The sequence below is a fragment of the Onychostoma macrolepis genome, chromosome 02 (genome assembly GCF_012432095.1).
Source record: "Onychostoma macrolepis isolate SWU-2019 chromosome 02, ASM1243209v1, whole genome shotgun sequence".
Lineage (NCBI taxonomy): Eukaryota > Metazoa > Chordata > Actinopteri > Cypriniformes > Cyprinidae > Onychostoma > Onychostoma macrolepis.
The window spans coordinates 3,525,134-3,551,849 of NC_081156.1; the positions used below are offsets into that span (position 1 = coordinate 3,525,134).

At 36.1% G+C, this 26,716-nt stretch overlaps 1 protein-coding gene across 3 annotated transcripts; it reads right to left on the minus strand.

Annotated features, from left to right (window-relative positions):
* Positions 1 to 321: 321 nt before the first annotated feature.
* Positions 322 to 26,226, minus strand: usp33 (ubiquitin specific peptidase 33). Of its 3 annotated transcripts, none has more exons than XM_058798772.1 (25): positions 25,956 to 26,226; positions 22,736 to 22,823; positions 21,777 to 21,830; positions 21,482 to 21,544; positions 18,949 to 19,101; positions 18,502 to 18,607; positions 18,348 to 18,417; positions 18,151 to 18,264; positions 17,973 to 18,051; positions 14,894 to 15,296; positions 13,332 to 13,469; positions 10,221 to 10,333; positions 10,063 to 10,131; positions 8,938 to 9,110; positions 8,359 to 8,429; positions 8,128 to 8,161; positions 7,998 to 8,043; positions 7,242 to 7,422; positions 6,701 to 6,827; positions 5,582 to 5,751; positions 5,031 to 5,112; positions 4,835 to 4,943; positions 2,518 to 2,620; positions 2,257 to 2,325; positions 322 to 1,502 (listed from the first exon to the last, which is right to left on the minus strand). In XM_058798772.1, exons 2-25 carry the CDS (start codon positions 22,817 to 22,819, stop codon positions 1,345 to 1,347), a joined length of 2,769 nt encoding a protein of 922 aa, XP_058654755.1. In that variant the 5' UTR covers positions 22,820 to 22,823; positions 25,956 to 26,226; the 3' UTR covers positions 322 to 1,344. The 3 variants fall into 3 exon arrangements, with proteins under 3 accessions (XP_058654755.1, XP_058654749.1, XP_058654761.1); XM_058798766.1 differs by having other exon boundaries at positions 22,736 to 22,826; positions 25,956 to 26,225; XM_058798778.1 differs by lacking the exon at positions 10,063 to 10,131 and having other exon boundaries at positions 22,736 to 22,826; positions 25,956 to 26,224.
* Positions 26,227 to 26,716: the final 490 nt, after the last annotated feature.

Genomic DNA, 26,716 nt, shown 5'->3' on the forward strand with positions numbered 1-26,716 from the left:
GAGTCCCTTGCACAAGGATTTTTTACTGTTTTTGCCGTAAAGAAAATCATAAGATTAACTGAAATACAGAAAACCACACACACACAAATGTCTGGACGCTTTACGTTAATGAGAACTTGGGTGTAAATGTGCTTAATTTTCCTGTCAAAATGTCCTAAACAAGCTTCCTTTTCTATTTTAAAATTAATAATGTATTATTTTTTTAATTGATTTTGGGGAGAAATGCCACCTGGATGTGTTTTTGTGAAATGTATCCATTCATAGTGCAATTTAACAAATATCAATTTCGTGAATTTCAGAACATAAGAATGATGACAGATATCAACAGCATAAGTTTCCGATTTAATAGTAGCCACTCAGATACAGCTTTCATCTCTGCGGACAATTAATATTGAAAAACGACATCACATCCTTCTATACATTAAATAACGCCTTGAATGTACACATGTGAGGCAGCAGGATCTGATTTTTTCTTTCACATAGCATTTTTAAACAAGACAGCCATCAATGTGTTCAAATGTGCACCTTATTGTTTGCATCTCCATGCAACCCAGCGGCACAGCTATGCAACACAAATAAAAATGAGGAATTGATTTTCTTGCCAGCATAATGTGCCACATCATTCCTATTAGCGTGCATTCCGCTTAGATTTAGCTCGTCGAATCATTTTCAAACTAAGAAAACGTCCATGAATGCCAGAATAATCATACCCCTCTGGAATAAATAACATTTAGTGCAGGAACGTGTGTTCTTTAAGTACTAGTACATTCAAATACATATCGAACATCAGAGCTGAAGCATGCACGCTTTTGAATCTACAGTACAGTGCAAAACAAAAATGTTCTTTCCTGAGACTACGTAGCATTTAGTATCCCTTCATACCCAAAACATGAAGTTTTCATCCACTAAGACAACATATTCCTTCGTTTTCTTAATCGAGGCAGTGCCTCAAAAAATATCTACAGATGCAGTGGAATTCATTTTCGGTGTACACAAATCATAGGCCATTTGGTTTGGGTGAAGCAAAATCTGTCATGAACGCAGCTGCACATAGAAATCGAATGCATTAATGGACTGTGAAACTGTGCCTTAAGTCTAATTGGCTTCTAGTGTCAGGAGGAAATGGATATGCATGATATATACAAATATAAAGCACACTGGAGGACGTTTAATCCATCCATCTGCTATAAACAACAGTCATAAAGGGTATAGAGAGTGTGGCAGAAGTGTGTATGCTGAGGTGAAGCTGTAAGGTCCTTTGCTCGAATGCTTGAAAACAAGAGTGAAGTGCAAAATGATAAGGGTTTCTCGGTCCCATTGCGTTCCAGCAGCATTGCAGCACAACTACACTGAGCGCGTCTCCACTTCGATCTTCTCTTCTGCCTGGGAAGTTTCGGCCTCCTGATGGCTGACACTGGGTCGCACGGTCACCACCGGCCCTCCTCCGTGAATGGAATGGAGGAAGTTCCAGGTCTCTTCAGATATCTGACCAGAATCAGCACCTGTTAAAGCAGAAAAGAAGCAAAACGCATGTTTTTTTGAGCAAATGAAACAAGTAGGTACACTACTGAATGCAGGGCTGAATAATTAAATCGCATTTGATCACGATTTCTGCTTCTCTCGATTAATTAAGATATTGGCACAGCCTGGATTTCAAAAAATGTTGGTAACCAAATAGCTGACGGTAGCCATTGACTTCCACAGTAAGGAAAAAAATACTATGGGGTCAACGGCTACCGTCAGCTGTTTGGTTACCAACATTATTTAAAATCTCTTCTTTTGTATTCAAAAGAAGAAATAACCTCATACAGGTTTGGAAAATTTGAGGGTAAATAAGATGACAGAATTAAATTTTTAGGTGCACTATCCCTTTAACAGGATTTGAAATTATTTTAATAAGAATTTTAAGGTTTTAATTTTTGAGAGAAGTTTCTCAAGGTTTTGTGGAAATTGTGTTAAAGCAACTGTATGAACGTTTTTTTTTGTTTTGTTTTTACCTTGAAATATTAGTTTCAAAATCATTCTGAAAGTACTCTGACATCTAATAAGGCAAATGGCTTTTGGTTCTTTCACACAATATACGAAACTAGAGGTAAAATAAACCCTGTGTATGAGTTAACATGCCCTTGATTTGTGCTAATGTGAAAGTGCAATAAATCTGATTATTGAAATTGATAAATGGGTTACGAATTTTACGGTGACTTTAAAAGAAATGACAAATGTAAAAAAAAAAAAAATCCTGATGATAAACATTACCTGGTTTTAATGTGATGTGTCCATTTTTATTTACAGCAATCTTGGAGTTATCAATTGGTCCTGGTGGGTCTGAAAGATATAAGATCATCCATCAGAAACACACCGAATACCCCAAACAAAAGAGAAAAGCAAACAAAATCTATAATGACATTTTTCAAGAACTCCTTAGTCAGCAATAACTGCAAAACATAATGCTAATATTTAATTTCAAACTTTCAGATACTTCAGAAGTATCAGCAGCAGGGATGAGAAATGACTTACCAATGTCCTTGCCTTTGACAAAGCCTTCCCATTCCCGGAACCACTGCATGCTGATACAGTATATCACCACTGGAGACTCCTCCTCCTGAAACGCCTTATTGAGCTACATGAAGGACAGCAAAGATGGGGAAAGAGGAAAAAAAACATGAAGAGACAGATACCATTACCTGAGTGTTTCTTCATAAAATATCATCCTACTCACTGCAGCCAAACAATAACACCATAAACTGAGACAGAACCTCTGTTCCAAATCCTAGTGAGCTACATTGCTGTCTATGGCTTACTGCTTCCTATAGAGCCGTTCACACAGAACGTGTGTACTGTGCTGCTTTTCTCAAATTTTTCTAGGTGAACATGCGCTCGTCAGAGACCTTTCATTGTTGCACCTGCATCTTTTCAGTCTTTTATACTGTAACACTTAATATACATTTAGACCCAGGCTGCTCCCACAATTGTTGATTGACACTGGCCCACCCTGAGCTGTAAACAGTCCGCCATTGTTTCAGCGAGCTGAGCTGCTGACGACGCAGTGGATTACGTTTGTTTTTGAAGGGAATGCGCCCCCGATCTACCTAAATGCATCTATGTTCGCGCAAATCATTCGCGATCCAGCCTCACCTACAGAAGAAGTGAGTTTAACGTGTTTTATGTATCTTTGCAAATCACCTTTCCTAATAATGTGCTAGTTAGCAAGTTCTGCGACAAATGCGGCTAAAGTTTACAGTCTTTCAGAGAACGGCTCCTCACCCGACAGAAGAGAGGGGTGGGGTGAGCAGAGCTCATTAGCATTTAAAGGGACATGCACCGAAACAGGTCGCTATGAACAGGGTAAAAAGGGTGTTGTTTTACACTACCATTCAGAAATTTTAACTAAATTATGTTATAGACTTTTCATTAAGACCCTAAAGAATCATATCAGCTTGTGGAAAATGGGCATCCGATGACCCCTTTAACACCCAAAAAAAGCATGTCTTAAAGCAGGCAGTAATTTGCACTGCGCTTGGTAGATTGTGCTGGTCATTATGGAAATGAGATGTTGCATCTGTGTCCTTTAAATGTACGCCTTGTCAGTAAATCATTCCCATCCATGCTTTTATGGAGCCGATAACCAATATGGTACCAAAATATTATGCATCCATAGCAAAAATTCAGTGAGTACCAGAATGAAAGTACTTGTTGAAATAGAAAATGGAAAAAATTGATACTGTAGATAAAACAATTGATTTTATCTTTTAGTTGTAATTTCTTTAAACAAAAAGGTACAGAAATGTAATAGCCACTTAGACGTTATTAATCATAACAAGAAAATAATTATCGGCTTCAGGGCTGCCAAAACAAATCGATAACAATCTATATTGGAAATAGTATATTTCATTGTTGATTAATCGTGTCTGTGCACTGTGAAGTGAAAACATTCGCCAGTCTTGGCTCTTTAAAGTAGGGATTAATGCATTTCTATGAAGAATGAGAATGCTTTATATTAAGCTCTTTTTAGTAATAATCACAAATTAATCAATGGTGACATTAATCATTACTTGCAGCCCTAAATGTCCGGTTATCAGCTGGTATCGGAGAGAATTTTAATATAGGCATATAACTACATGAAAGTCTATATGTGACCCTGGACCACAAAACCAGTCTTAAGTCGCTAGAGTATATTTTTAGCAATAGCCAAAAATACATTGTATGGGTCAAAATTATCCATTTTTATTTTATGCCAAAAATCATTCGGATATTAAGTAAAGATCATGTTCCATGAAGATATTTAGTGAATTTCCTACCGTAAACATATCAAAACTTAATTAGTGATCAGTAATATGCATTGCTAAGAATTCATTTGGACAACTTTAAAGGTGATTTTCTCAGTATTTTGATTTTTTTTGCTCCCTCAGATTCCAGATTTTCAAATAGGTCAAATATTGTCCTATCCTAACAAACCACACATCAATGGAAAGCTTATTTATTCAGCTTTCAGATTATCTAGCAATCTCAATTTTGAAAAATTGACACTTAAGACTGGTTTTGTGGTCCAGGGTCACATATTATCAGTCATTTAGCCTCCTTTATTTGGCCTTAACTGACACAAAGCAAAGCATCTCTGGCTGAAATCAAGTACTTTTGTTCTCATGCATTAATAATGAGCACAATTTGGGGGGGAGGGGCAGGGGTCACACTTCTGTTCTCAGTCTGAGAGGGTGTGTGTCTGTGCACATATTAAGATCCCAGATAACAGTGCAGGCGTTAGACCAACCCAAAAAGAACAGACGTTTTTCACTCTACGTGTCCTCTTAATATAGAATTTATCTGTGGCTCCTACCCGAACAAACATGTCCAGCTCATTTTTGCGGCGTTTTTCCAGCTTCTCGATCTCGTTCTGGCAGGTGTGGCAGACATACAAGTGATTGACAGCGGGGCCGCCTCCATACCTATTCCACAACGAGCCACCAATTAGCATTTAATAAGAAACTGAACTTCCAGTGGAAATTATGAAAAGAGCAGTTAACAATTTTTACCTGCTATACAGATGGTCCCATACATTTTGGGGAAGCATCATAACAAGATCGTCAACAGACGAGGCTTTATTTGGTGGAATTCCTGTTGGAGAAGAAAAACAAGAGGTTTTAACCACCAGATAATTAGTTTTCCTACTCATGACAAAAAAATGGGCATCTGTCCCCTGAAAGTCAACACGAAACAGCATGCAAGAAGATTTATAAATAATTCATAGGGAATTTCTTATATCTTTGTTCCTCTGTCAGATCTTTTCCTTCAAATTCATTTGACTCTGTTCAAACAAATCAGATCAAGGGGGCGAAAATGCTTTGAAATGCTTTCTGAGAAGATTCGCATTTATTCGCTGACCTCATATTGCACTTTTTAAGTGAACAGGAGAGGAAGAGAGTAAAAACAAACACAATCAGTAAAAAGGATGTGGCAGCACTTGACTTCTGTAATGCTGGTAGAATCTGCAATTATATCTGGTGTGGAGTCATATCTGTGGTGTAAAAATACTTTATAATGGTCAAGTGGGAAATGTCTAGATCTTCATAAGAGTGGTCCTCACCTCCGTGGGCACACAGGAAGTCATGGTTGGAGATGGGTCCTGGCTCAGCGAAGGTTTTGAACTTGTTCAGCCACTGGCGTGAGATGTAGAACTGCAGGAGACTTGGCTCCATCATGTTGAGCAGACTGGTCACCTTCCGCCTCTCCTTCAGAGTCTCGTCGTTACTCTTCCTGTTACACACACACACACACACAGAAGTGACATCAGTGCCATTTAAGCAACTGTCAACACAAACACTTCACCACAGCAGTGAGATTTACAGTCAGACTCAAGGCCGTTTGTCCTGCTCAACATAACCTTGAGCTTTTCTACCTACAAAACAGCTGCATCTTAAATTATTGTTTGTTCATGACTATACCAGGAAATACTGGAAAAAGAATCAATAGGCAGACATAATTATCAGAAGCCATATCATTTAATAGATTTAAAACTCTATTTAATAAATAATGCAAAATTAAATTAGGATTATTTAGCCTTTAGCCACTTTGCAAGTCCTTATTCCATTACATTTTAACAGCTTGTACAGGCCAGGGATTTTCAATCTTTTAGATGCCACGCTTTCCCAAATTTGAAGATCCTCATGCGAGGGACCCCATCCTAAAATTCAGAAGACATCTGTATAGTTTCTAGCATAAAGACCCAATTAATACTATAAAATTATAAATACAACAAAATATTTAGTTTCTATTAAGTTACATTATTACATTCCTTTTCTACTCATAGTACTGTATTGTTAGATGAATTTATTTTTTTTACTCATTCATTTACTTATTTTGATCAGTAAAATTGAATCTATTTATTTAAAATCAATTAATTTATTTATAATGTTTATTTGCTTGTTTATTTTAATTTCAAAGAAAAGAAAACCAAGTCCAAAACATTTTTAATATAAAAAGGGTTAGAACAAAATCTTTTTGAGGACACACACACACACACACACACACACATGCAGACGGACGAACAAACACAATTGAGAGATATTGCCAAGATTTAATTTTATTTATATATATTTGTGTTATAATATAATTTTATAGGTTATGTTTGTAGGGTTATATGAGGGATGTTACTAGAATTAGAGTTAGGAACAATAAATAAATCTTGGTTTGTAAATGTTCTTACTTGTAAAAGAGCACATATGCCTCAGCGTTTTGAACACAGGACTCAGACACCTCAGTAACGCTCTGGTCATCAAACTCGTACCACAGCTGGTTCAGCTCATTCCGACAATAGGCAATATAGTGGCCACCTTAAAGCAAAAATCACATTAAAAATATCAGTTTTGTCAGAGATGTAGCCACATGCTCTAACACACTGAGCTGTGGTGCTCATGTATGCAATGTGAGTTCAAATCAGAACTGATCATTTCCTGACCCCATCTTCGCAACTTCTCGTTGTTTCCTGTTTTGCTATATTACTGAATTAATATCAAACAACTTTCACTACCTGAAACCACTCACACATCTCTTATAATAATGTAAAATAAATCACAAAAATCTATTATATTATTTCTAAAATTATAAATATATTCAAACATTTTCAATAATAATAATAATAATATGAACGATAATAATTTATATAACTTAGTGTAACCGCTGCAAATGATGTATGAATTTATAAGAAGAATACATTGATGGCCATCTCCCTGGTCTAAAAGACTTACTGCTGGCAGTGCCGTGGTGACAGATGACTGACAGCAGGTCATAGGTGGTGGTCTGGGCGGAGCAGTCCTTGGCCAGGAAGGGCTGCATTTCGAGGCCTTCCAAAGGGAAGGACACGTGAGTGCTGATTTTGGTGGAGAACATAAGTTCATGTCTGAAGCGCTTGAGGTGAATGCACAGAATCTGTTGGGGAGAAAAATCACATTTTGCTGACAGTTCCAACATTAAAAAAAGCAAAAACTTGCCGTGCCTGTTCATATAAAAATATAACTACTTGGGCAATTTTTACAGCATGGCTGTGTGGTACTACCAATTTGAGGTTTTTTTATCATGGTGGCCCAGTAAAATACTTTGGCCATTCTACAGACGTACTGAAGAATCATCAGATCTAACGACTCCCATAAGATGGCTGCTCTTGCCATTAACAGGTCCCTGAGCATATTTACCAGATGGCAGCCGATATTATATTTTGAAGGCATTCTTAGTCTCTCTCCAAACATAAATCCACTGGATGTAGGAAACAGATGACTCACCAGACCTTATTACCCATTATATTACTATTATTGCTCAAAGGTCCAGGTTTTGTGTTCCTTTCAGACAGGCTTGGTACAAGGCCAAGACATTGTTGACTTTATTTGTGTTGTTTTTATTATTTTGTGTCCTGCCTATGTAAATCTAATGTCTTTTCAATCTCTGAAAAATAATAATGTTGTGCCTAACCCTGTATAATAACCACAATAGCTCATCTGTGTACCTACCTCTGGCAAACTCTGAACTTTGCAGAATTTGACCCCATTCCGTAATCTGAAACCACCAAAGAGTCAACATTAACACTTTAATTTCTGCAACCATCATCTTTAATAGGTTCTCCAACAAGTTCATACTCACTTCTTGCATTTTTCACAGCTATACATGTTGTCTCCTAAAAACAACAATTACACCGTTATGTTAAATATTAACATCGATTTCCATGAAGATATCCATATTCTTCATTTTTTTTCTAGATCTGAGACTCAAAACAGCACAATCACCTACTATTGATTAATTTGGGTTTAAAGCAAAATTTCAGCTTTGAGAGAGGGGAAGAAAAACATAAAAATAAAATAATAATAATCAAACCTTTTAGTTCATCCCTTGCAAAAAAGGCAGCCAGACAGTCCTGCAGCGTGACCACAGGCCCCCAGAACCAACTAAAAATCAATGAGCAGAAATAAACAGCGAAGGTCAATCATTCAAAAGAAACATGTTGAGTCTATTTTCTTGGGAAAAAACGTTGCAAATGACTGAATTATGTTTTATGGACATAATGACTCAGGGCAGCACATAATATACCCATAATGCTAATATATAGTACATTAATATTTAAAATAGTGAAAATGTGTAATTACAAATAAATTAATATACAAGTTCAAATAGAATTGATTTAAACAGTTTAGTTGACCATAGATTCTTATCAATACATTCTATATAGATTAACCATATTTCAAGTGTAATAGAATAAATTATGAAATTATATCAAAAGAATCCTACAGAAGTGGGTCAAAAACACATTCTTAAATTCAACTAACTGCATTTAATCTTAATGTAAACTAAAATACATTTTCATTTATTCGCAGCTCCATAATAAGAACTCTTTTTAAAAGTATGCTTCAGTGTACAAGGGTACAGTCTCACATAAAAGAAAAGTCAGCATAATACCTCTTGATATATTCCATGACGAAAGCAATCCAGCCTTGAGGGGCATAGGCTTCTCCACACGAACCAGCCTTGACTAGAGCCGTCTGGTGGGAGGAAGAGTGCAGCTTGGCAAGGTCCTCTTTCCCTGGGATGGGCAGAGAGATGTCCTGGAAATTCTCCAAAGTCACCGAAACCTGAGAAAGGAAGGACAAGTAACAGAGGAGCATAATTGAACATGCTAATCTGTAACTGCAACTACTGTTAGAAACAATAACACAGCCATTAAAACAACTGCAAAATAGCTCAAATGTCAATTTTCTTCTATTATAGCTTATTTTAAGGTGTTCTTGTTTTACACATTACATGAACTTACTATTATAATAACAATTAATTATGCATAATTACATGCAAGTAACCCGAAGCCAAACCCTAATCCTAACCCTAACCATATATACATGTAGTTAATTAATATTACTCAGTACTTAAATGTATAATTACACTGTAACAAGGACAGCTTAAAATAAAGTGTAACCAACTTTTCATATGCAAACAATGTTGATATTATTAACAAAATTTCTTATGTTCAAATAAAATATATGACATACACTTGTGTTCAACACCGTAAGTGTTTTTAAAGTGTCTTATGCTCACCAAGGCTGCATTTATTTGATCTAAAATACAGTAAAAACAGTAATATTGTGAAATATTTTTACAATTTAAAATAACTGCTTTCTATTTTTATAAACTTTAAAGCATAATTTATTCCTGTAATTAATCTTCAGCATTCAGTGTCTAGTTTTCAGTGTCACATGATCCTTCAGAAATCATTTTAATATGCTAATTTGGCGCTCAAGGAGAAAAAAAAACAAAACAGGTGCACTTCTTAAGTGTTTTGTGGAAACCATGATAACTTCTTTGATGAAGTTTTTTAAAAATGCATTTATTTGAAATAAAATCTTTAAGGTCACTTCTGATCGATTTCTTTACCCCTTGCTGAATAGAAGTATTAATGAAGAAAGACATTTATAGACATTTCAAAAACATTTATAAGCTATTTTAGTCAACAGTAAAATTATGACAAAACTCTGCTAAAAAAAAATAACACTGTATAAGTAAAATCAATATTCATTTGATCTCAATACTCACAGAAGCTCTCACTAGCATATCCACACTCAGACCTCTGTCAGTTTTAAAATGAAGTACATTTCTCTGCAACTGAAGAATCAAATGCTTGTTTTCTCTTTGTTTATTAAAGTGAAGTCATTTGGGGGCATTTTAGGTTGAAAAACACACCAATCACTCACCCTGTCACAGGTCAGGCACTGAACTGAGCTGACAATGGTGCCGTCGAACACTTCAGAGATGATGCTGCGATATTTCCTCTGTCGCTTGCTCTTTGGTGGGGTGAACGAGGGTACTGTCAACATCACAACCATTTAGAATCAATGTCAAATCTGTTTCAGTTCAGGTGATGCACACAACTATTATATTAAGGGGTCGTGACATGAGAAACCAAATTTCCCTTGATCTTTTGATACAGAAGAGGTCTTTGTATGCTTAATACATCCTGCAAGTTTCATAACTTAAAATGTCCTCATCATCGTTTTGGATTCATAGGGACAAGGTGACGTCAGCCAGGCACAGTCGTTTGCATAAACACCGCCTCCAGAGCAACACATCGACATAAGCCCCACCCACTGGCGTTCAGCCGCCAATTGCTGACACTTGCGATGAGTGTCGCGTCGTGTCAAAAGCATATAGAAATTACAAATCACTGCCGCTATCTTGTCTACACTGGATACAGTGTACAGATGCATGTTCACTTTCTGACATAGTCCAGGACAAATGGAGCGAACATTCGCTTTGACGTGTTTGGTTTAAACAGCTTGTTTGCGTCTTTGTACAGATATCAACTTTATTAGCATTATAAGTAAACCTCAAGGAACACATTCAAATAATGAAAAAAAAAAAATCCTTTAATCCTAGTGATGCAGCAAAATTTCAGCAACCAAACATAGTTGACCGAAACAGTACAGAACAGTTAAATAACTGTTTCTCGGACGCTACGTTTTTTGACTGTCTATTTTGTGCACATAAAGTGGATAAACTACAACAGGTAAACATGTCAGCTGTGTGGATGCTAGAGCTGGATTAAGACTATAGATTTCTCGTTTTTAATCAATACTGCTATGGATTCTTAAATCTAAAGATCAATCTTTTAGTCCATGCTGTTTTTTAGTCTACAGCTGCCATCCAAGAATCACAATGAGCTTTGTGTTTTGTTAACTTCAATATGAAAAAGTCTCAGCTTTCAAATTCTCTCCATTTAATCACAAAATACAAACAATAAATGTGGTTCTGATGCTCATTAATGTGGCATGGCAGATCACTGTAGCCTCAATTCAAACAGCACATGAACCAATTATCTCTTTCTCATTAGAAGTTACACCATGAAATAAACCTGAATGAACATCAGGAGTTGAAAGAAACAGTACAGCTTACTTAAAGTGTCATGAAACCCCCCTGTTTCAGCACTGGTCTTTCACAGCTTAGATCTGAAAAAGACTCCAGAAATGGGCGTGTAAAACTGTGGAAAAGTGGGAGTGTAGAGGGTGGGAAGAGGGGAGAAAACAACCAATAAAACACAGACCTACAACACACTCATTATACAGACAAATTAATATTAAAATATCTTTAAAAACAAAGAATAAAAGTTATTCAGTTACTTTCGGTTTACTCTTCTTTGAATTTTCGGTCGGTATCGTTTGCTGTGTATCACAATAATCCGTCGTGTCATTGCGTTCATGATCAGACGTACCGCTGTATCAGCGCCCTTATTTGCGCGTATTTCATTTGAAGAAGTCATGATATGTGCGCATTCACTGTGCTGGTTCATGTTTGGAGCACGAGAGAATATGAAATATGTTCACATAAACCTGAGACATGCTCGCTCAGGTCCGGATATGAACTATGATCTGCGCAGCGAGTGTTGTTAAACTCATCGCAGCATTCAGTGCAGAAATGCACTGTTTGCCATATAAAATATGTGACCCTGGACCACAAAACCAGTCTTAAGTCGCTGGGATATATTTGTAGCAATAGCCAAAAATACATTGCATGGGTCAAAATAATCGATTTTTCTTTTATGCCACAAATCATTAGGACATTAAGTAAAGATCATGTTCCATTAAGATATTTAGTAAACTTCAGTTTTGATTAGTAATATGCATTGCTAAGAACTTCATTTGGACAACTTTAAAGGCGATTTTCTCAATATTTTGATTTTTTTTGCACCCTCAGATTCCAGATTTTCAAATAGTTGTATCTCGGCCAAATATTGTCCGATCCTAACAAACCATACATCAATAGAAAGCTTATTTATTCAGCTTTCAGATGTTTTATAAATCTCAATTTAGAAAAATTGACACTTAAGACTGGTTTTGTGGTCCAAGGTCACATATTGTTATGGTCATGTTTACAGAAATGAACTGACAGCGTGTTGTATGAGATTTGAATTCTCCGTTGTAATACAGCCTCATGCATAACACAGCGCAGTGATTGGATCATAAGAGTTCATTCTCGTGAATAATGCTGAGAAAAGTTCAGGAAACTGATGACGTAGACGCGTACTCTCCAGCCACGGCAGCCAATCACCCCTGCAAATTAACGCATATACGTCACTCTTCGTGACGTTGGTTCTTTTAGAACCGGAAGAACGAAATTGCTTTAAAAAATGAAAAAATAACCACTTTTACCTTAATAATAGACATAATGAGTGCTAAAGTTGTTTTCACTGATGTGCAACCTGTTCATATATGTTAACATCTCAAAAAATGTGTTTTAGGGTTTCATGACACTTTAAATGTATCGTGTTTCATGTAATCGCTCAGTGTTTTAAATGCAGAAAGACATCGACAGCTTGTAAACAATGTCACGTTACATTTACCTCATAAGACAATCAATATCCATAAACTCGACAGTCAACTAGAAAAAAAATTATTCTTTAGCATTTTGCTAAATATATGCACTATAACATATTCATTATGTTTTTACTTAACCTGTTGTCTTGTTGCATTAATGTATGTTTTAATAAAGCTGTCATGAAAAGAAGTCTTTATTATAGCCACCATTTAAATGTCAATATTTTAACAACAAATTGGAGTAGAAACAATTTTGTTATTAAAACGTTGACATAAAACTGCCTTGTGTGCAATTTAAATGTTATTTGTGTTAATTATTAAATATAATTTATTAATTGACCACTAAATGACATTTATTTTTGGTTTAAGTTCATCCTTAAATTTTGGTTCCAGTCCAAAGTTTTTATTTCAGTGCATCACTAATTAATACATTTAATTAAACTAGTACATAACTCCTAAACTGTCCCGAAGTGCTTCCTACTCAAATTCTGGTACCTTTCTTGTGAGCAGAGCTCAGGATTGGCCACATTGAGGATTTGGGGGGACTGCTGGACAGTCTAGATGTGACACCCTCATTTCCACTGGGACTGTGTGGTCTGATGGAACTGCTGACCTGGATTTCAGGGTTTGAATCTGAACAAGGTGGAAACAAAGAAGTCAGTCAATAAAAGCAAGCAAATACGGCCGATACGATCATCGATACCAATCTTTTTAAAACCTTCTTTTTATCATGTAAAATTATTTCTAATGGTACTCCAATCAGGATTTTTAGACATTTATTCAGGGCCTGAATTTCGTTTTTTAAAATAGGGGGAATTTTTTTATTTGATTTATTTATCTCACCTAAATGTTCGATCATGCAATTGATTTTTGCGTTTTACGCCAGGTTCACAAATACTCTGTTTGCGGTTTGTCATACAATCTTTCATAGACATGTTTAAACGTAATAAATATAAGCAACACATTCAATGCTTTTTACTTTTTGCATTTACTTCTAGATTTATATATTAAGTTGCTCAAGCAAGTGGCAAAACATTTAAACTACTTTTCTTATGTTATCACAAACAATCTATTATTAGATGGCTTTGTGCCATCTATTATTGCCCTGTTTATCTAAAATTGCCGTTTAAAAAGCCATATGTGTTGACCGTGAAACACAAACATATAATTTTAATTATATGCATTTATGGTGTAATTACTACATTTTCGTGTCAATCCATGTTCTTATTTACCACAAACAATGCACTGTTACTTTACAGCACAGGAATCTCGGTGTGGAAACAATCGCTGCACTGCTGCAGACGCACTACTCATAGAACACACTGCCGGACCGCAACCGTGTACAGTGTGAACACTTTAATCCGTTAACATGAGCGCAGACAAATACGCATTGCAAACGAAGTATGTGTGAACCTGCCGTTATGTGTGTGCGCTTCTCCAGGAAAGCACACGATTGCTGAATGGTTAAACACATGCAAGAATTAAAAAGAAATTCAACACTGCCTCGATTGTGCAAGTGACAATCCCTGTGTCAATTGTGCAGCGTGTAGCTTGCTTTTAGTGCAGACGCAATGTGGTGATTTGAAGCCATTTGCGCATTTTGAGAGAGAAAGAGAGAGAGCGTGGTGATTCACTCACACTGTTTGTGAATTTATGCCTCACAGAAAGTTTTCAAATTACTTTATAAGTTATTTAATGAAGAAATATGAATTGTACTTCAATTGTTACCATAATTATTTTACCCGTGCCTAGACGGTGCCACTGCATGTCATGCCAAACCTCTCACAGCAGGCGCGTCATCAGCTTTAGATCGGTTTACTGATCAAACACCCCAAAGCAATTATCGGCAGATAGTGGCAGTGATAGTTCAGTAGTTGATTAATCGGAGCACCCTAATACCCATGAGATCAAATGCTTTCAGAATATTTAAACAGTATGCTTTTTAGCTCAGAGCAAAGAACAAAAAAAACTTCACCATGAGTTTATTGGAGCCTGTAAGACTGTTTGTTTACATGTTGGTGTAAAAAAAAAAAAACTGCATGCGGCCTTGCATTTACCAGAATTTCGGCCCTGGGCTTTAATGGCTCCTTGGCTGCTGATTATTGGCCTCGACTCATTGGTCGTGTCCACATCTTTATCCAGGTCGCCATGGGAACCGGCACGGTACAGGTTGTTGATGAGATTCTTCTCTTTCTGCCAATCTCGGTTGTTTTGGTTCTGCTCTGAAATCAGCATCTCAGCTTCATTGATGTCTTCTGGGACTCTGAGGCCTTCGCTATCAGCACGATCGCTGCTGCCGCAAGACTCGCAAGACTGGAAGTCATCTGATTGGCTGTGGTGGTCCTCGTCGGGACTGTCATCCATGGCCACAGCCTGGTTTGGGTCCTCGGGTTCAGGAATGGGCTCCTTGAGCTCCTCGTGGAGTTGGTCCATCAGACAACGCAGGAACTCCTGAGAGTCCTTAGGACAGAGACAGATTTTGATTAATGTTTTGCAAAATAAGCACAAAGTAGTGCAAACTAGTAAACAAATAAACTCACCAAGGACCAAAACTATAAAGGTTTATTAATTGCTCTAACTCTATAAAAATGGGTAAGTTCACACCACAGCAATAGTGAAAAAAAAAAGAGAAACAATATAGTTGGAATCACTTTCAGAATGACTTTTTTTTTTTTCCAGCTGATGAACGATAAAAATATTGATAGCCAATCAGAATCCACCTGACTTTAAAGAGCTTTAGCATGTAAAGCGGCAGACAGATGTTACAGATATCATTACAGTTATCTTTTTAGTATCGTTCTTGGTGTGAACGGGCCTTTAAAGTTACACTTTATAGGTAATGTTTATGTTGCACTGGTCAATATTGCAATATCTTGGACTGTAACGTCACACAAAATCAAATATTTCTAGTTCCTGGAACACCTTATTTTATGATGCCCCACAAATGACACAGATATAGTGGCCACGGATTAAGAATACATTCCCATGATTTATTTATTTGTGGTGCCATTTTATTAATCTGTTCCCTTAATTTTTTTTTTTTTCAGAACTACAATTTAATTAAAATTATGGAAAACTTATTAAGTTTTGGGAGCGAATTCTTAATTCACGGCCACAATATCTCGTTCCTGTTATGTGCAGGTATCTGTATTATTAACAGATGACCATAAATTATTCTGTAAATGTAGCTTTCCAATAATAGGGGTTTCCAAGATTAAAGTACTGATATATCGGCCATTAAATGATGACAGTAGTTTCCTTTTTCAGGTGAACTTGCCCTTTAATTACATTTGTCTTGTTGACTAGTCCATTAAACTGGGCGGTGAGATTCTGGCATGTGCACTGACAATCACACACTCTTTGACCAAATGTTTCCAGGCATTATCAAAAGAATGCAACACGCATGGAGGCTCACGTTGTATAACACAGATTAGCCAGGGACCCACAGGGACCCCATCGCCATAGGAACAGCTGAAGCATATGAGAACATTAGTCAGTACTGGCTCATCCACATGGCAACTTGGCCAACTGGCATTCTAACATCCTGCTATTAAGAATCCTGGTAGGCAAACAACTTTCCAACAACAGGACACAGCACATGAGACCAGAAGGCCATCGCTGTATTATGTCAATGCAGTACAAGGACAAAAGGTTTGCTGGCTGTATTCAATTGGTGGTATTAATGCCCATTTCCCTTTATACTTTGTAGAGGGAATGACTTTAAAATAAGGCATTCATTGACTTTGACTGAATGTCCCCTCTACAGGAGTCCACAGTCTATCTGGACTTCATGAAAGAGAGCATGAAAATGAGATAAATGTTTCCTACAGTCTCTGAACAGCCTATGATGGCCCATTCATGTCAACACTAATTCTCCAACCGGCCTTCCTCTCCAGCCAGGCATGACAATGGATGTTTTCCAGTGGTTGGAGGTGATCAAACATCTAGAGAATCTCTGAATCAGATTGTGCCCCATATAAGAGAATAGAATCGCTCATCATCAAGAATAAAAATGGGTCTTCTTAAACGCAGCTAGAGGACAAAGTATGATAAGAGGAAGGGTGGAAAGGAGAAATAGCGTAGAGAGAATGAGGCTCTCTTAGATGAAATTCCCACAGCAAGCAAGATATTTTGAGTTTGACCTCATCTGCCACTGGGTGAGCTGAACAGAAAGTCCCGCCCTCCAACTCACACCATTGGTTGACTATGTTGAGGTGGTCAGGATGAGCCTATATGAAAATTTATTTTAATAAGAATTCTAGGGCCCTGTGAAATCAGTTATATTTTCCCCCAAACTCTGTGTTTTATGTTTTATTTATTCTGGATAACAGTGTAAGAGTTTCATTAAATCAGAATCATCAAAAAGCGTGTTTAATCAACTAAATTCATAACATTTTAACCATTTAATTATTTATATTATGATAATATGATAATAATATGGCCCATGAAATTGACCTTTTTTAGATTTTTTTCTGGATTCTGTGTTTTATGATCTAATACAAATTCACCATTAAAAACTGTGGAAACAATAATTTAATCAACCTTTTAAAATGTAATCAAATGAAAATACAACAATTACCTTAAAATAAAACTACCTATTTGTCAAATAAAGTTCTGCACAAAAGACATAAAACATGCATTAAAAAAATACATTTCACAATAAGTTGGTATCATATCATTAACAGCCAATCATGTTATCATATCACAGTCAATACTGTATATTTATCTGACAATATTACAGGATAGAAATGCATGAACATTAAAACATTTAGATTACCCTTGCCATCATCTAATCGATAAAATCATTTACCAGTGTTATTCAATTATTAATGTAATCTTCCACAAAACTCAAAATGAATGTATTTTTATGCTTTACATTATAATGCTGTGATGCTTAAAGTCACTTGTAGCATTTAAAGCATTTTTAGTATTTAGTGTTTTATTTTTTTATTTAGACAAAATATATTTTCAAATAAATTAATGTTCAAATGTTTGTGGCCAGTAAGCTTTTTGTTTGCTCTCCGTTATAAAATATAAATATGACTGACTGCAAACATTTGAACGATAATGTAAGCCATAATTTTAATATCTGTGCATCCCTAATGCTTTTACACAAATTAATTTAAGAAAACATACCTGTTGGGAATAACCACGAAACATTGGGTTTACAGCCTTAATGCCCTGGAATAGATTTGTAGGAACAACATAGGAGTTCCTGCAACCACACAAAACAAGAGCAAAGTTATAATGAAACTTAAGGAAAAAACACTTGAAAAATTACACTTAAATAGGAAATGGCAAGAAAGGAATGTACCTGTTTTTGTGCCAAAGGTCTGTGATGAGTTTCTGATAGCTCTTGCATAGCGCTGGCTTCTTGTCTGTCTTCACCAGACCACCACAGTCCAGGAAAAACTGTGTCAGTGGAGGACTAGAGGATAAACCAGAAAGAGAGAGATTGATTAAACCAGAGCAAAACTAGACTGAAAGAGAACTCATTATTGGGGTTCTTACCAGTTGGAAAGCGCCTGGAGAGCAGCATTCATGTAGCAGGTATTGCCAATGTTCTTCAGTCCAGTCAGACCTGTGAGGAGGAACAGACGACAAGGATCAGACCAACAGTGCGGAATGCAGAGCAAATGCACAGAACACATGAGAGATGAAGGACCTCTGGTCCTCAGTTCGTCCTCCTCCTCGGTCTCCATATCCAGGTCATCACAGGCTCCTGCTGGAGGAACTCTCAGCGAGGTGGGGCTCCCAGGAGCTTTGGGGTCCTGAGAACCAGAAAGACAATGGAAGAAGATCAGCAACAGCAATTGTAGTTATGTGCCCCTAAACAACGTTCAGAAAACCTACAATCTCAAAATCAATTATTAGAGATTACTTAAATTTAATTAAAACAAATTTCCATCACCACTGATATAACTGACAAAAATGATAAAATTTGCATACTAAATTGTGATTGGTCTTACATATATTTGCACATTGAGACTGTGATTGATCTTGTCTTCTATGCAAACATTTATAGTCATGTTTCAATAGCAAAGGCAATGTTTTAAATATAAAGTTCTAAACTTTGTTTTGCATTCACAGAAAGTTGCATAAGAGTTCTGACCGGGCTGGGAGTCTGTACTGGGGAGATGGACTTGGCAGCGCTGGGCAACTGTGCGTGTGGACCCAGTTTTCTTTCTAGGAAAACCTCCTTGGTACAGGCGTAGCACCACACTCTCAAAGTGGTCAGATTCACCGTCAGGTTGTGCCGTGTCTCCTGGAAGAAAAAGCCACTGTGCTTAGATGGACATTTACATGGAAATAAATGCTTATCTCCATATATTACACAAAAAAAAAAAAAATGCTATAACTAGAGTTGCACAATACATTGGTGAGCATATCAATATCAGCTTCTTTAATAATAATTAGTATTAGTAGCAACAGAAGCATTAGCATTCATCAGAATTGGAAAATTAGGGGGGGGGAAATTTATCCAGAAAACTCTTTTTTTATGCCAATTACCTGTTTGCCGACTGATTTCATTTGGAGACTATGAGTCTAGTGGTGTAATTTTATAACTTGCATGGGGGGCCGGGTTCAAATCCTGTTATACATTTTGTAAATGAACCAAAGAGTATTACAACTAAAATCAACCAATAATCGCCCTACAGTTGTTTTGTATGGGGGGAAAAAAATCATTGGTTCTGTTTAAATCTTTAAATGGCTTGAATAGTTTTGAATGATTTAACACATGTCAAATTCTACACTGAAGCTTTATTGTGAACCCGCTTTTTATTAACATCTCACAAAACAGTATAGATTTAAAATATCTGCTGCTACTCATTACGTCAAAATTTCTATATCAGTGCCTTTTTACTTCCTAAATAAAGGCAGTCTGAGTCCTGAGCTCTTTCTCTATATATGAAGCCTACACTGCAACAGAAAGACTCTTCAAAAGTTAGGGTAAAACACAAGAGCGAAAATGTACCAGGGGAAATAGGAAGTGGCGATGTGAAGCCTGGGCATGCACACAGCGGGGGCTAAGGGGTCTCTACATTATTCATGTGTCTGGATTGGCTTTCACTGCGGCACTAGGACTGGTGCAACTGCAGCCAGACAGGGGAAGTTAAAACATTTATGAGAGCTGCGCCAAACTACAAACCCTGCCAAAATCTGCCACTCCGGCCATTTCAGTGATGGATAGGATGTTGTACATGCCCATATCTATTTGAATTCACAGCACAGCAAGGGTAACATAATAGAAAACTCATCTACATTATACATTGTGGTACGCCCAATGCACTCATGAAAATACTGCCTTTTTGCACTATGATGTGCATTTTGTAGCAAGTCTTGTACCATCCCTTAATCAAAGACAAACAAACACATGATTTCTATCTTCCTCTGAGCCAGGTTAAAACTATTTGGTGAATTCTCAGCTGATTTTTACATGTATGAATGATTCTAAAGAAATTGTTTTATGCCTAATCCTGATTTCAAGGTTAGAATTATGGCCAGTAACAGAAGAAAATGCAAACATGACCCAGACGTTTTCTGATAAACAGCAACAGAAAATGACATACAAACATATTTTAACTTTTTTTTTTTTTAGCAGCTTCTAATTTAAATGAGACGTGTTGAACACTTCTTTTTTTATGTCATTAAAACCAACACTTTTGACATTTGACTGCTTTTGTTGTTTTGATCAAGTGAATTTAAATGGAAACATATTATTTGAAAAAAAAAGAAATCTGATTAAACGTTTTTATTGATATTTTTGAACTGAGCATTATCAAATTGGTATTAGGACTTTTTTGCAAATCATCTACTCACTAGCCTTGTGTTTTGGTCATGCAACCATGGTATAGTTCATTTATAGTTTATTTGCTTTGCTTTTTACTTTGCATTTAGGCTTCAAAATTCACAAACATTGTGTTCATTTGTGAAAAAATTATCATCATGAACTAAATCTTATGCTTTCATTGATCACAAAGCTTATTTTCCGCAATAATCCAAAAGCCAATGGAAAAATCTCATTAGGTTTTTGTCAGGGCAACTTTCTTGTTCACCAACAAAAACACATCTTCACTGCAGAGCTCTATACCCACAAGCACCCTGGTAGAGGAAAACAGCTTAGTGAAAGAAAAAACATGGGCTGAATTTTGTTTACTGCAGCAAAGCAGGTTATTGTGGCAGAAGTATGGCTGATGGCTCTGTCTTCTCTCAGTCACTTTCACACAGACACAAGGGTGTTTTGAGAGCATTATGGGGTTTTAGTAATGGGTAATCAAAATGGGCTTTAGTGGGAAGCCAGATCCCCACTGGAGCGCTGATTAATAATGGATGAGTTCACCCACAGGCCAGCCTGGAATTCAAATCACACTTCAGCGATTCATTGCATCATTTAAGCCTCCAGTCACAATCAGAATAACAGACGTGAAATCAACACAGGGATCAGATTCACCTGTCTAAATTAACCTACAAAAGTAATCGTAGAGCTGTAATGCTACACTCACTGTGGGTGAAAACAGTTGTAAGTACACTCACGCAAAACAAATTTAAACAATAAAATTTAACACTGTTAATAAAATATAAAGCACATTAATCTGAATAATTATTACACAGAAACAGTAGAAACAGAGAATAAGATGACTAACCTGAGAGTGGACAGTGCTGTGGTCCGCATGTGATTCCCCACAGCCAACATACGAACAGCCATTCTGAATGAAAGATATACATGAAATGAAATTATACTCTACAGGCTTCATTATAAACTAGCTTCCAATAATCAAGAATTTCACATGTCATTCAAAGATAGAAAGTCATTTACGTTTTTATTTTTTTTTACACAAAATAGTATATCAATTTAATATCAATTTGCAGCATTTTAATATTGGTGCATTCCCATTACACACCAAACTTGTGGAGGAACATTACCTAAAGATAACTTACCTCTAGACAAGCCCAAAGGTTTGGTCCCCCGACTTTACAGTCCTGACACTGACCCTGAAAACAAACACATTTATACTTAATTGTCTTACCAAGTCTATGTGCCATGTACACCACCGTTTCAAAATTTGGGTTCAGAAAGATTTTAAATTATTTTAATTTCAAATAATACTTTTATTCAGCAAGGATAATTACATTGTTCAAAAGTGATAGTATTTAGAATGTTACACACGATTTAAAATAAACTGTTCTTATAACTATCCATATTATCTATTCATCAAAGAATCTTGAAAAAAAAAAAAAATACTATGGTTTCCACAAAATTATTAAGCAGCAAAACAATTTTCAACACGTCTGGTGAAATAAGAAATATTTCTTTAGCACCAAATCAGCATATTAGAATGAATGATTTCTGAAGGATCGTGTGACACTGAAGACTGGAGTAATGATGCTGAAAATTCAGTTTGCCATCAAAAGAATAACATTCAAACAGATAACAATTATTTGAAATTGTATTAAATATTACTGTTTTTGCTGTATTTTTGATCAAGTAAATGCAGCCTCATAAGAGACTTATTTCAAAAACATTTCCAATCATTTGAATGGCTGTGTGTATTATATGCAATGGAGCCCACCAACACAAATCTCTTCTGAAAACCTGTATTCTATTAAAGGTACATTCTGGCAAGCAATTATACTGCAACCTCAAATGCTTTTAAACTACAATAATGTATAATGGATCCATATAATTGCACATTGATTTCATCACACTTTTTTCAACAGCATGCACTGTTTATAGCCTAAGCTCTTATATGTGAGGCATTATTAGAGCCTATGGACAAACTCTGGAACAGGGGTCTTTACTTTGTCAATAATGCAAACTACATTTGACTTATGAGAAATGGGTGGAACTGGAAGCAATGATATGATGAAGGTGCGACTGGGTCTTGGTAGGGACTCACATGAGATTTCTGGATGAGTTCTTCCTTGGTGATCTCCCCCACACACTCCAAGTGTGGACAATCATTGCTTGACGCTCCAGACATCACTCTACTGGGAAGAGAGACATGCATTTAGTAAACTACTATTTAAAAATCCAGGATCTGGGATCATCCGATTATTAAAAACACATAAGAGAACACTTAGCTGTCCGGATGAAATAAGCCATACCCTTGAAATTCAAACATGAGTGGCCAATGGAGACACATTTGATATAAATATCGTATGATATAATATATAACAAGTCATATGAACTACTTTTATCCTCTGAAGCTTCACCATTTATAATCATGTCCTCTCATCCATCTACTATTTTGTTACACAAAAGGGTACAGCTTTGCAACATAATAAGGATGAGTAAATGATGAATCATATGCCACAAGCCCCAAAAATGCTCACTTTTGGTTAAACTATTCCTTTAATATTGCTTATGAAAAGCACTGCGACTTTTTAAATGTTTTGCAACGCATAGATCACTGAAAATTAAAAAATGACCACCTGACAAAACATTCATTTCATTTTCTGACAACATTATTATAATTTTTAATTTTTTTTTACCTTTAACGGAAAACAGATAAATCTATAAGAAAAAAAAGGAATTTTTGTGCGTCTCTGTCCTGATCTTACATTCTGTACAATAGAGACATCTGTAACAGGGTTAAAACAACTGACAGAAGCGATATTGTCCAAACGGCCAGAACGAACACACTATATTACACACACTTGGATAGAATATGCATTAGACTAGAAGCAAGTTCGACCAGGGCAATGCTGAGTAAATATACATAGCAATGCATCAGTCACTCTGACAAACTGTATATGAACACATCTCACTGCTTTAAAAGAATATCAACATTTTTAAGTAAATCTTTAAATTTGACATTTGAAAGTGCATTTTTTGATAGTGTACTCAAGTTTAAGAAAATAAGTCATGAAACTTTTCTCTTTAGATGCATAGTGGCCTTTTATTTCATTAATATTATCCGCAAGTACAATTTTTTTTTTGTAATTTTTGTTTTTTTAAGATTTTAAGTACACTTGTACACATGCGTTTTCATAAGGGTAATGAAGCCTTCAGAGACTGTACATGATTTTACATTTAATAATTACAATCCTATTTTACGTCCTGTAAATGTTAACATAAATGAAGAGCAGCCATCTGTCATCAATTTTCTAAACTGCATGCAAAAGTCTCTGTGGTTACTCTGTGGTGTAATTCAGGGCGAAGGTCAAGACATGTTTTGTGAAATGACAAATGCATGCGACATCTGTATGGCCTGCACAAACTTTACAATCTCATAGCACTTTGAACTTATATAAACGGAAAACAATAATAACATCAAACATCATAACATTTTATCTTAATCTACTTAATCTACTGGCTAACCAGTTTTGTAACAGAGGCTGTTTACAAGACTTACTACACAATCTATGACAAGGTTTCCCAAACCAGGATTTGCGAGGGAACTGCAGTGGGTTTGATGAAAGCCGATGAAAAGTTAATGAAACAACGTTGATGAAAAGCTAACAAGTAATTAAATAAGGGTTGTTTGTAAATAAATGTTTACATTTATTCATTTAGCAGACGCTTTTATTCAAAGCAACTTAGAAATGAGGACAATGGAAGCAATCAAAATCAACAAAAGTGCTATGACGAGTCTCAGTTAGCTTAATGTAGTACACGTAGCAAGGTTTTTTTTTATGTTGTTGTTAATTATATAATAAATAAAAAGAAAACAGATAGAATAGAAAAAGAATAGAGCAAGCTAGTGTCCGAGGCCTTTTTTGCTTTTAGTTAATTGTATAATATATAAAAGAAAACAAATAGATAGAATACAAAAAGAATAGAGAAGCTAGTGTTAGTTAATTAGTCTAAAAGGGGCAAGTTTTTTTTTTTTTTTTTTTTAAGAATAGAATTAGAATAGAGAGTGCTAGAGTTAGAGGTCAGTTTTTTTGTTTTTTGTTTACCCCCAAATATGATCGTCCTCGTGTATATGTATATATGCCTTTAACTGAAAATTGAGTGTTTAATCTTTTCATTATACATTACTGACACTCTATCCTCCAATTTGATACTGTTAAGTGCTTTGACACAATCTGTATTGTTAAAAGCGCTATATAAATAAAGATGACTTGACTATAGTTTCTTGTAAAAATGCCTAATTTATACCATTAAACAATTACAATATAAATGTATCAGAATTATTATTTTTTTGGTTATATCACATTACATTTAGTCATTCGTACTACAATAATGTATTTACTAATTAATTAATTACAGTTATTTTGATAATTTTTATTATTTCTTTATTCTAAATTTTGATTATTATTTAATTACATTTTTTATATGTAACCTTATTTTATTTGTAATCTTAAATTTATTAATTTTTGAATCAACACTTTTTTTCTCTAATCATTTCCACAGAGTCCCTCTTTTTACATAAAAAATGTAAATAACAATAATAATTACAATAATGTAAAAACAATCAAAACATTTGTTTACCAGCATGTCACGTGACCATTATCCCACATCAGAGAGCCGTAATCACGCGAAAGAGTATTTAAAACATAGTTTGGGAATTCGAGATAGTGAGTAATACTAGAGAAGTAATACTTCTTCTGGATAATTATTATTATTGTTGTTTTGTTGATTGTTGCTATTCTTCTTCTTCTTCTTATTATTATTATTATTATGTACAGTACACTCATAGTATTGTGCAGTAATGTAAGTCACATACAGTTAAAGACAGCTATGGGCCTCCACAGCTGTGTGTGACGTCACTCCAGCAACGCGTCAGCATTAGCCAGAATCTTCTCTAGGCTACTTAGCAACTAGCTTCAGCCTGTCACGCACATACTTCCCCGGAGTTTCCCCCGCGACTATAAACCTTTCAGTCGTTACAGCCACAAGAACAGCTAAAATCCCCGCAGACTGTCACTGAATGCGGTGTTTACTGTGAATGAAGAGCACACAGAAGGCGTGTGAACGCGGCGGGCTAAAGCTAAAGTCAGTGCGCCGCTCATCATCTGACAGCTCTGCCTCTGCATCAGCTCATATCACAACACAACGCTTACAACCGCACAGAATCAATGCACGCTTTAATATTAACCCTGCTGGACGCAAAACTTTACATACGCCATATTTCAGTTCGCACACAAGCCAGCGATATAATATTAGCTCACCTCTAGGGAAATCAACAACGATGGGTTCAATATGAATCGATTTTTGCTTCTGATCTGCTGATGAAGAGACGTCTTTCGGCTTGTCAGCTACATATCTGTAGTATTCTTCGGTTTGCAGAGAGCGGGCGTCGGACACTTCAACTTCAGACTGGTGCTACATGGTAAGACACATTCAAACAGCTTCTTCCGGTTGCTGTGCGGTGCTGAGAGTGAATGGGGGAAGCAGGCAGCGGCGGTGCCTCCTAGTGTGGACGCGCGGAACGACCCACAGATGCGCATTGATCCCTGAAGACAAAGCGGGGTCTATCCCAGCCCAGACGCCCCCGTGTGGCCCTAGAGTCAATTACATTACGGTAGGAGATGAGCGGGTAGGACTTGTTTAATTGATGTAAAATACAGTAAAGAAGGTTTTTATTTATATAACAACATGAGGGCTAATCAAGGCGCTATATATCAGGCATGATAGGAAATAAAAAATACCGTAAAAATAAGCTTATTAATAAATTAAATAAATATGTGAACAATATATCAATATTTTTTGAAATTCTTGTGGTAAATGTCCTCCAGTTACCCTATCAAGTGTACTGTATCTGATACACATTTTCTAGGCCTCTGAATTATCAACAGGATCAAAACCTTGCTGACAAACCTGTTGTACACTATTTACTTCATGCCTTCTGGGATTTTTTTAATTTTTTTTTTTTAGCATGTAAAAGACCTTTTAGTATCATCCTAAAAATGTTAACATTCAGGTGTATTTT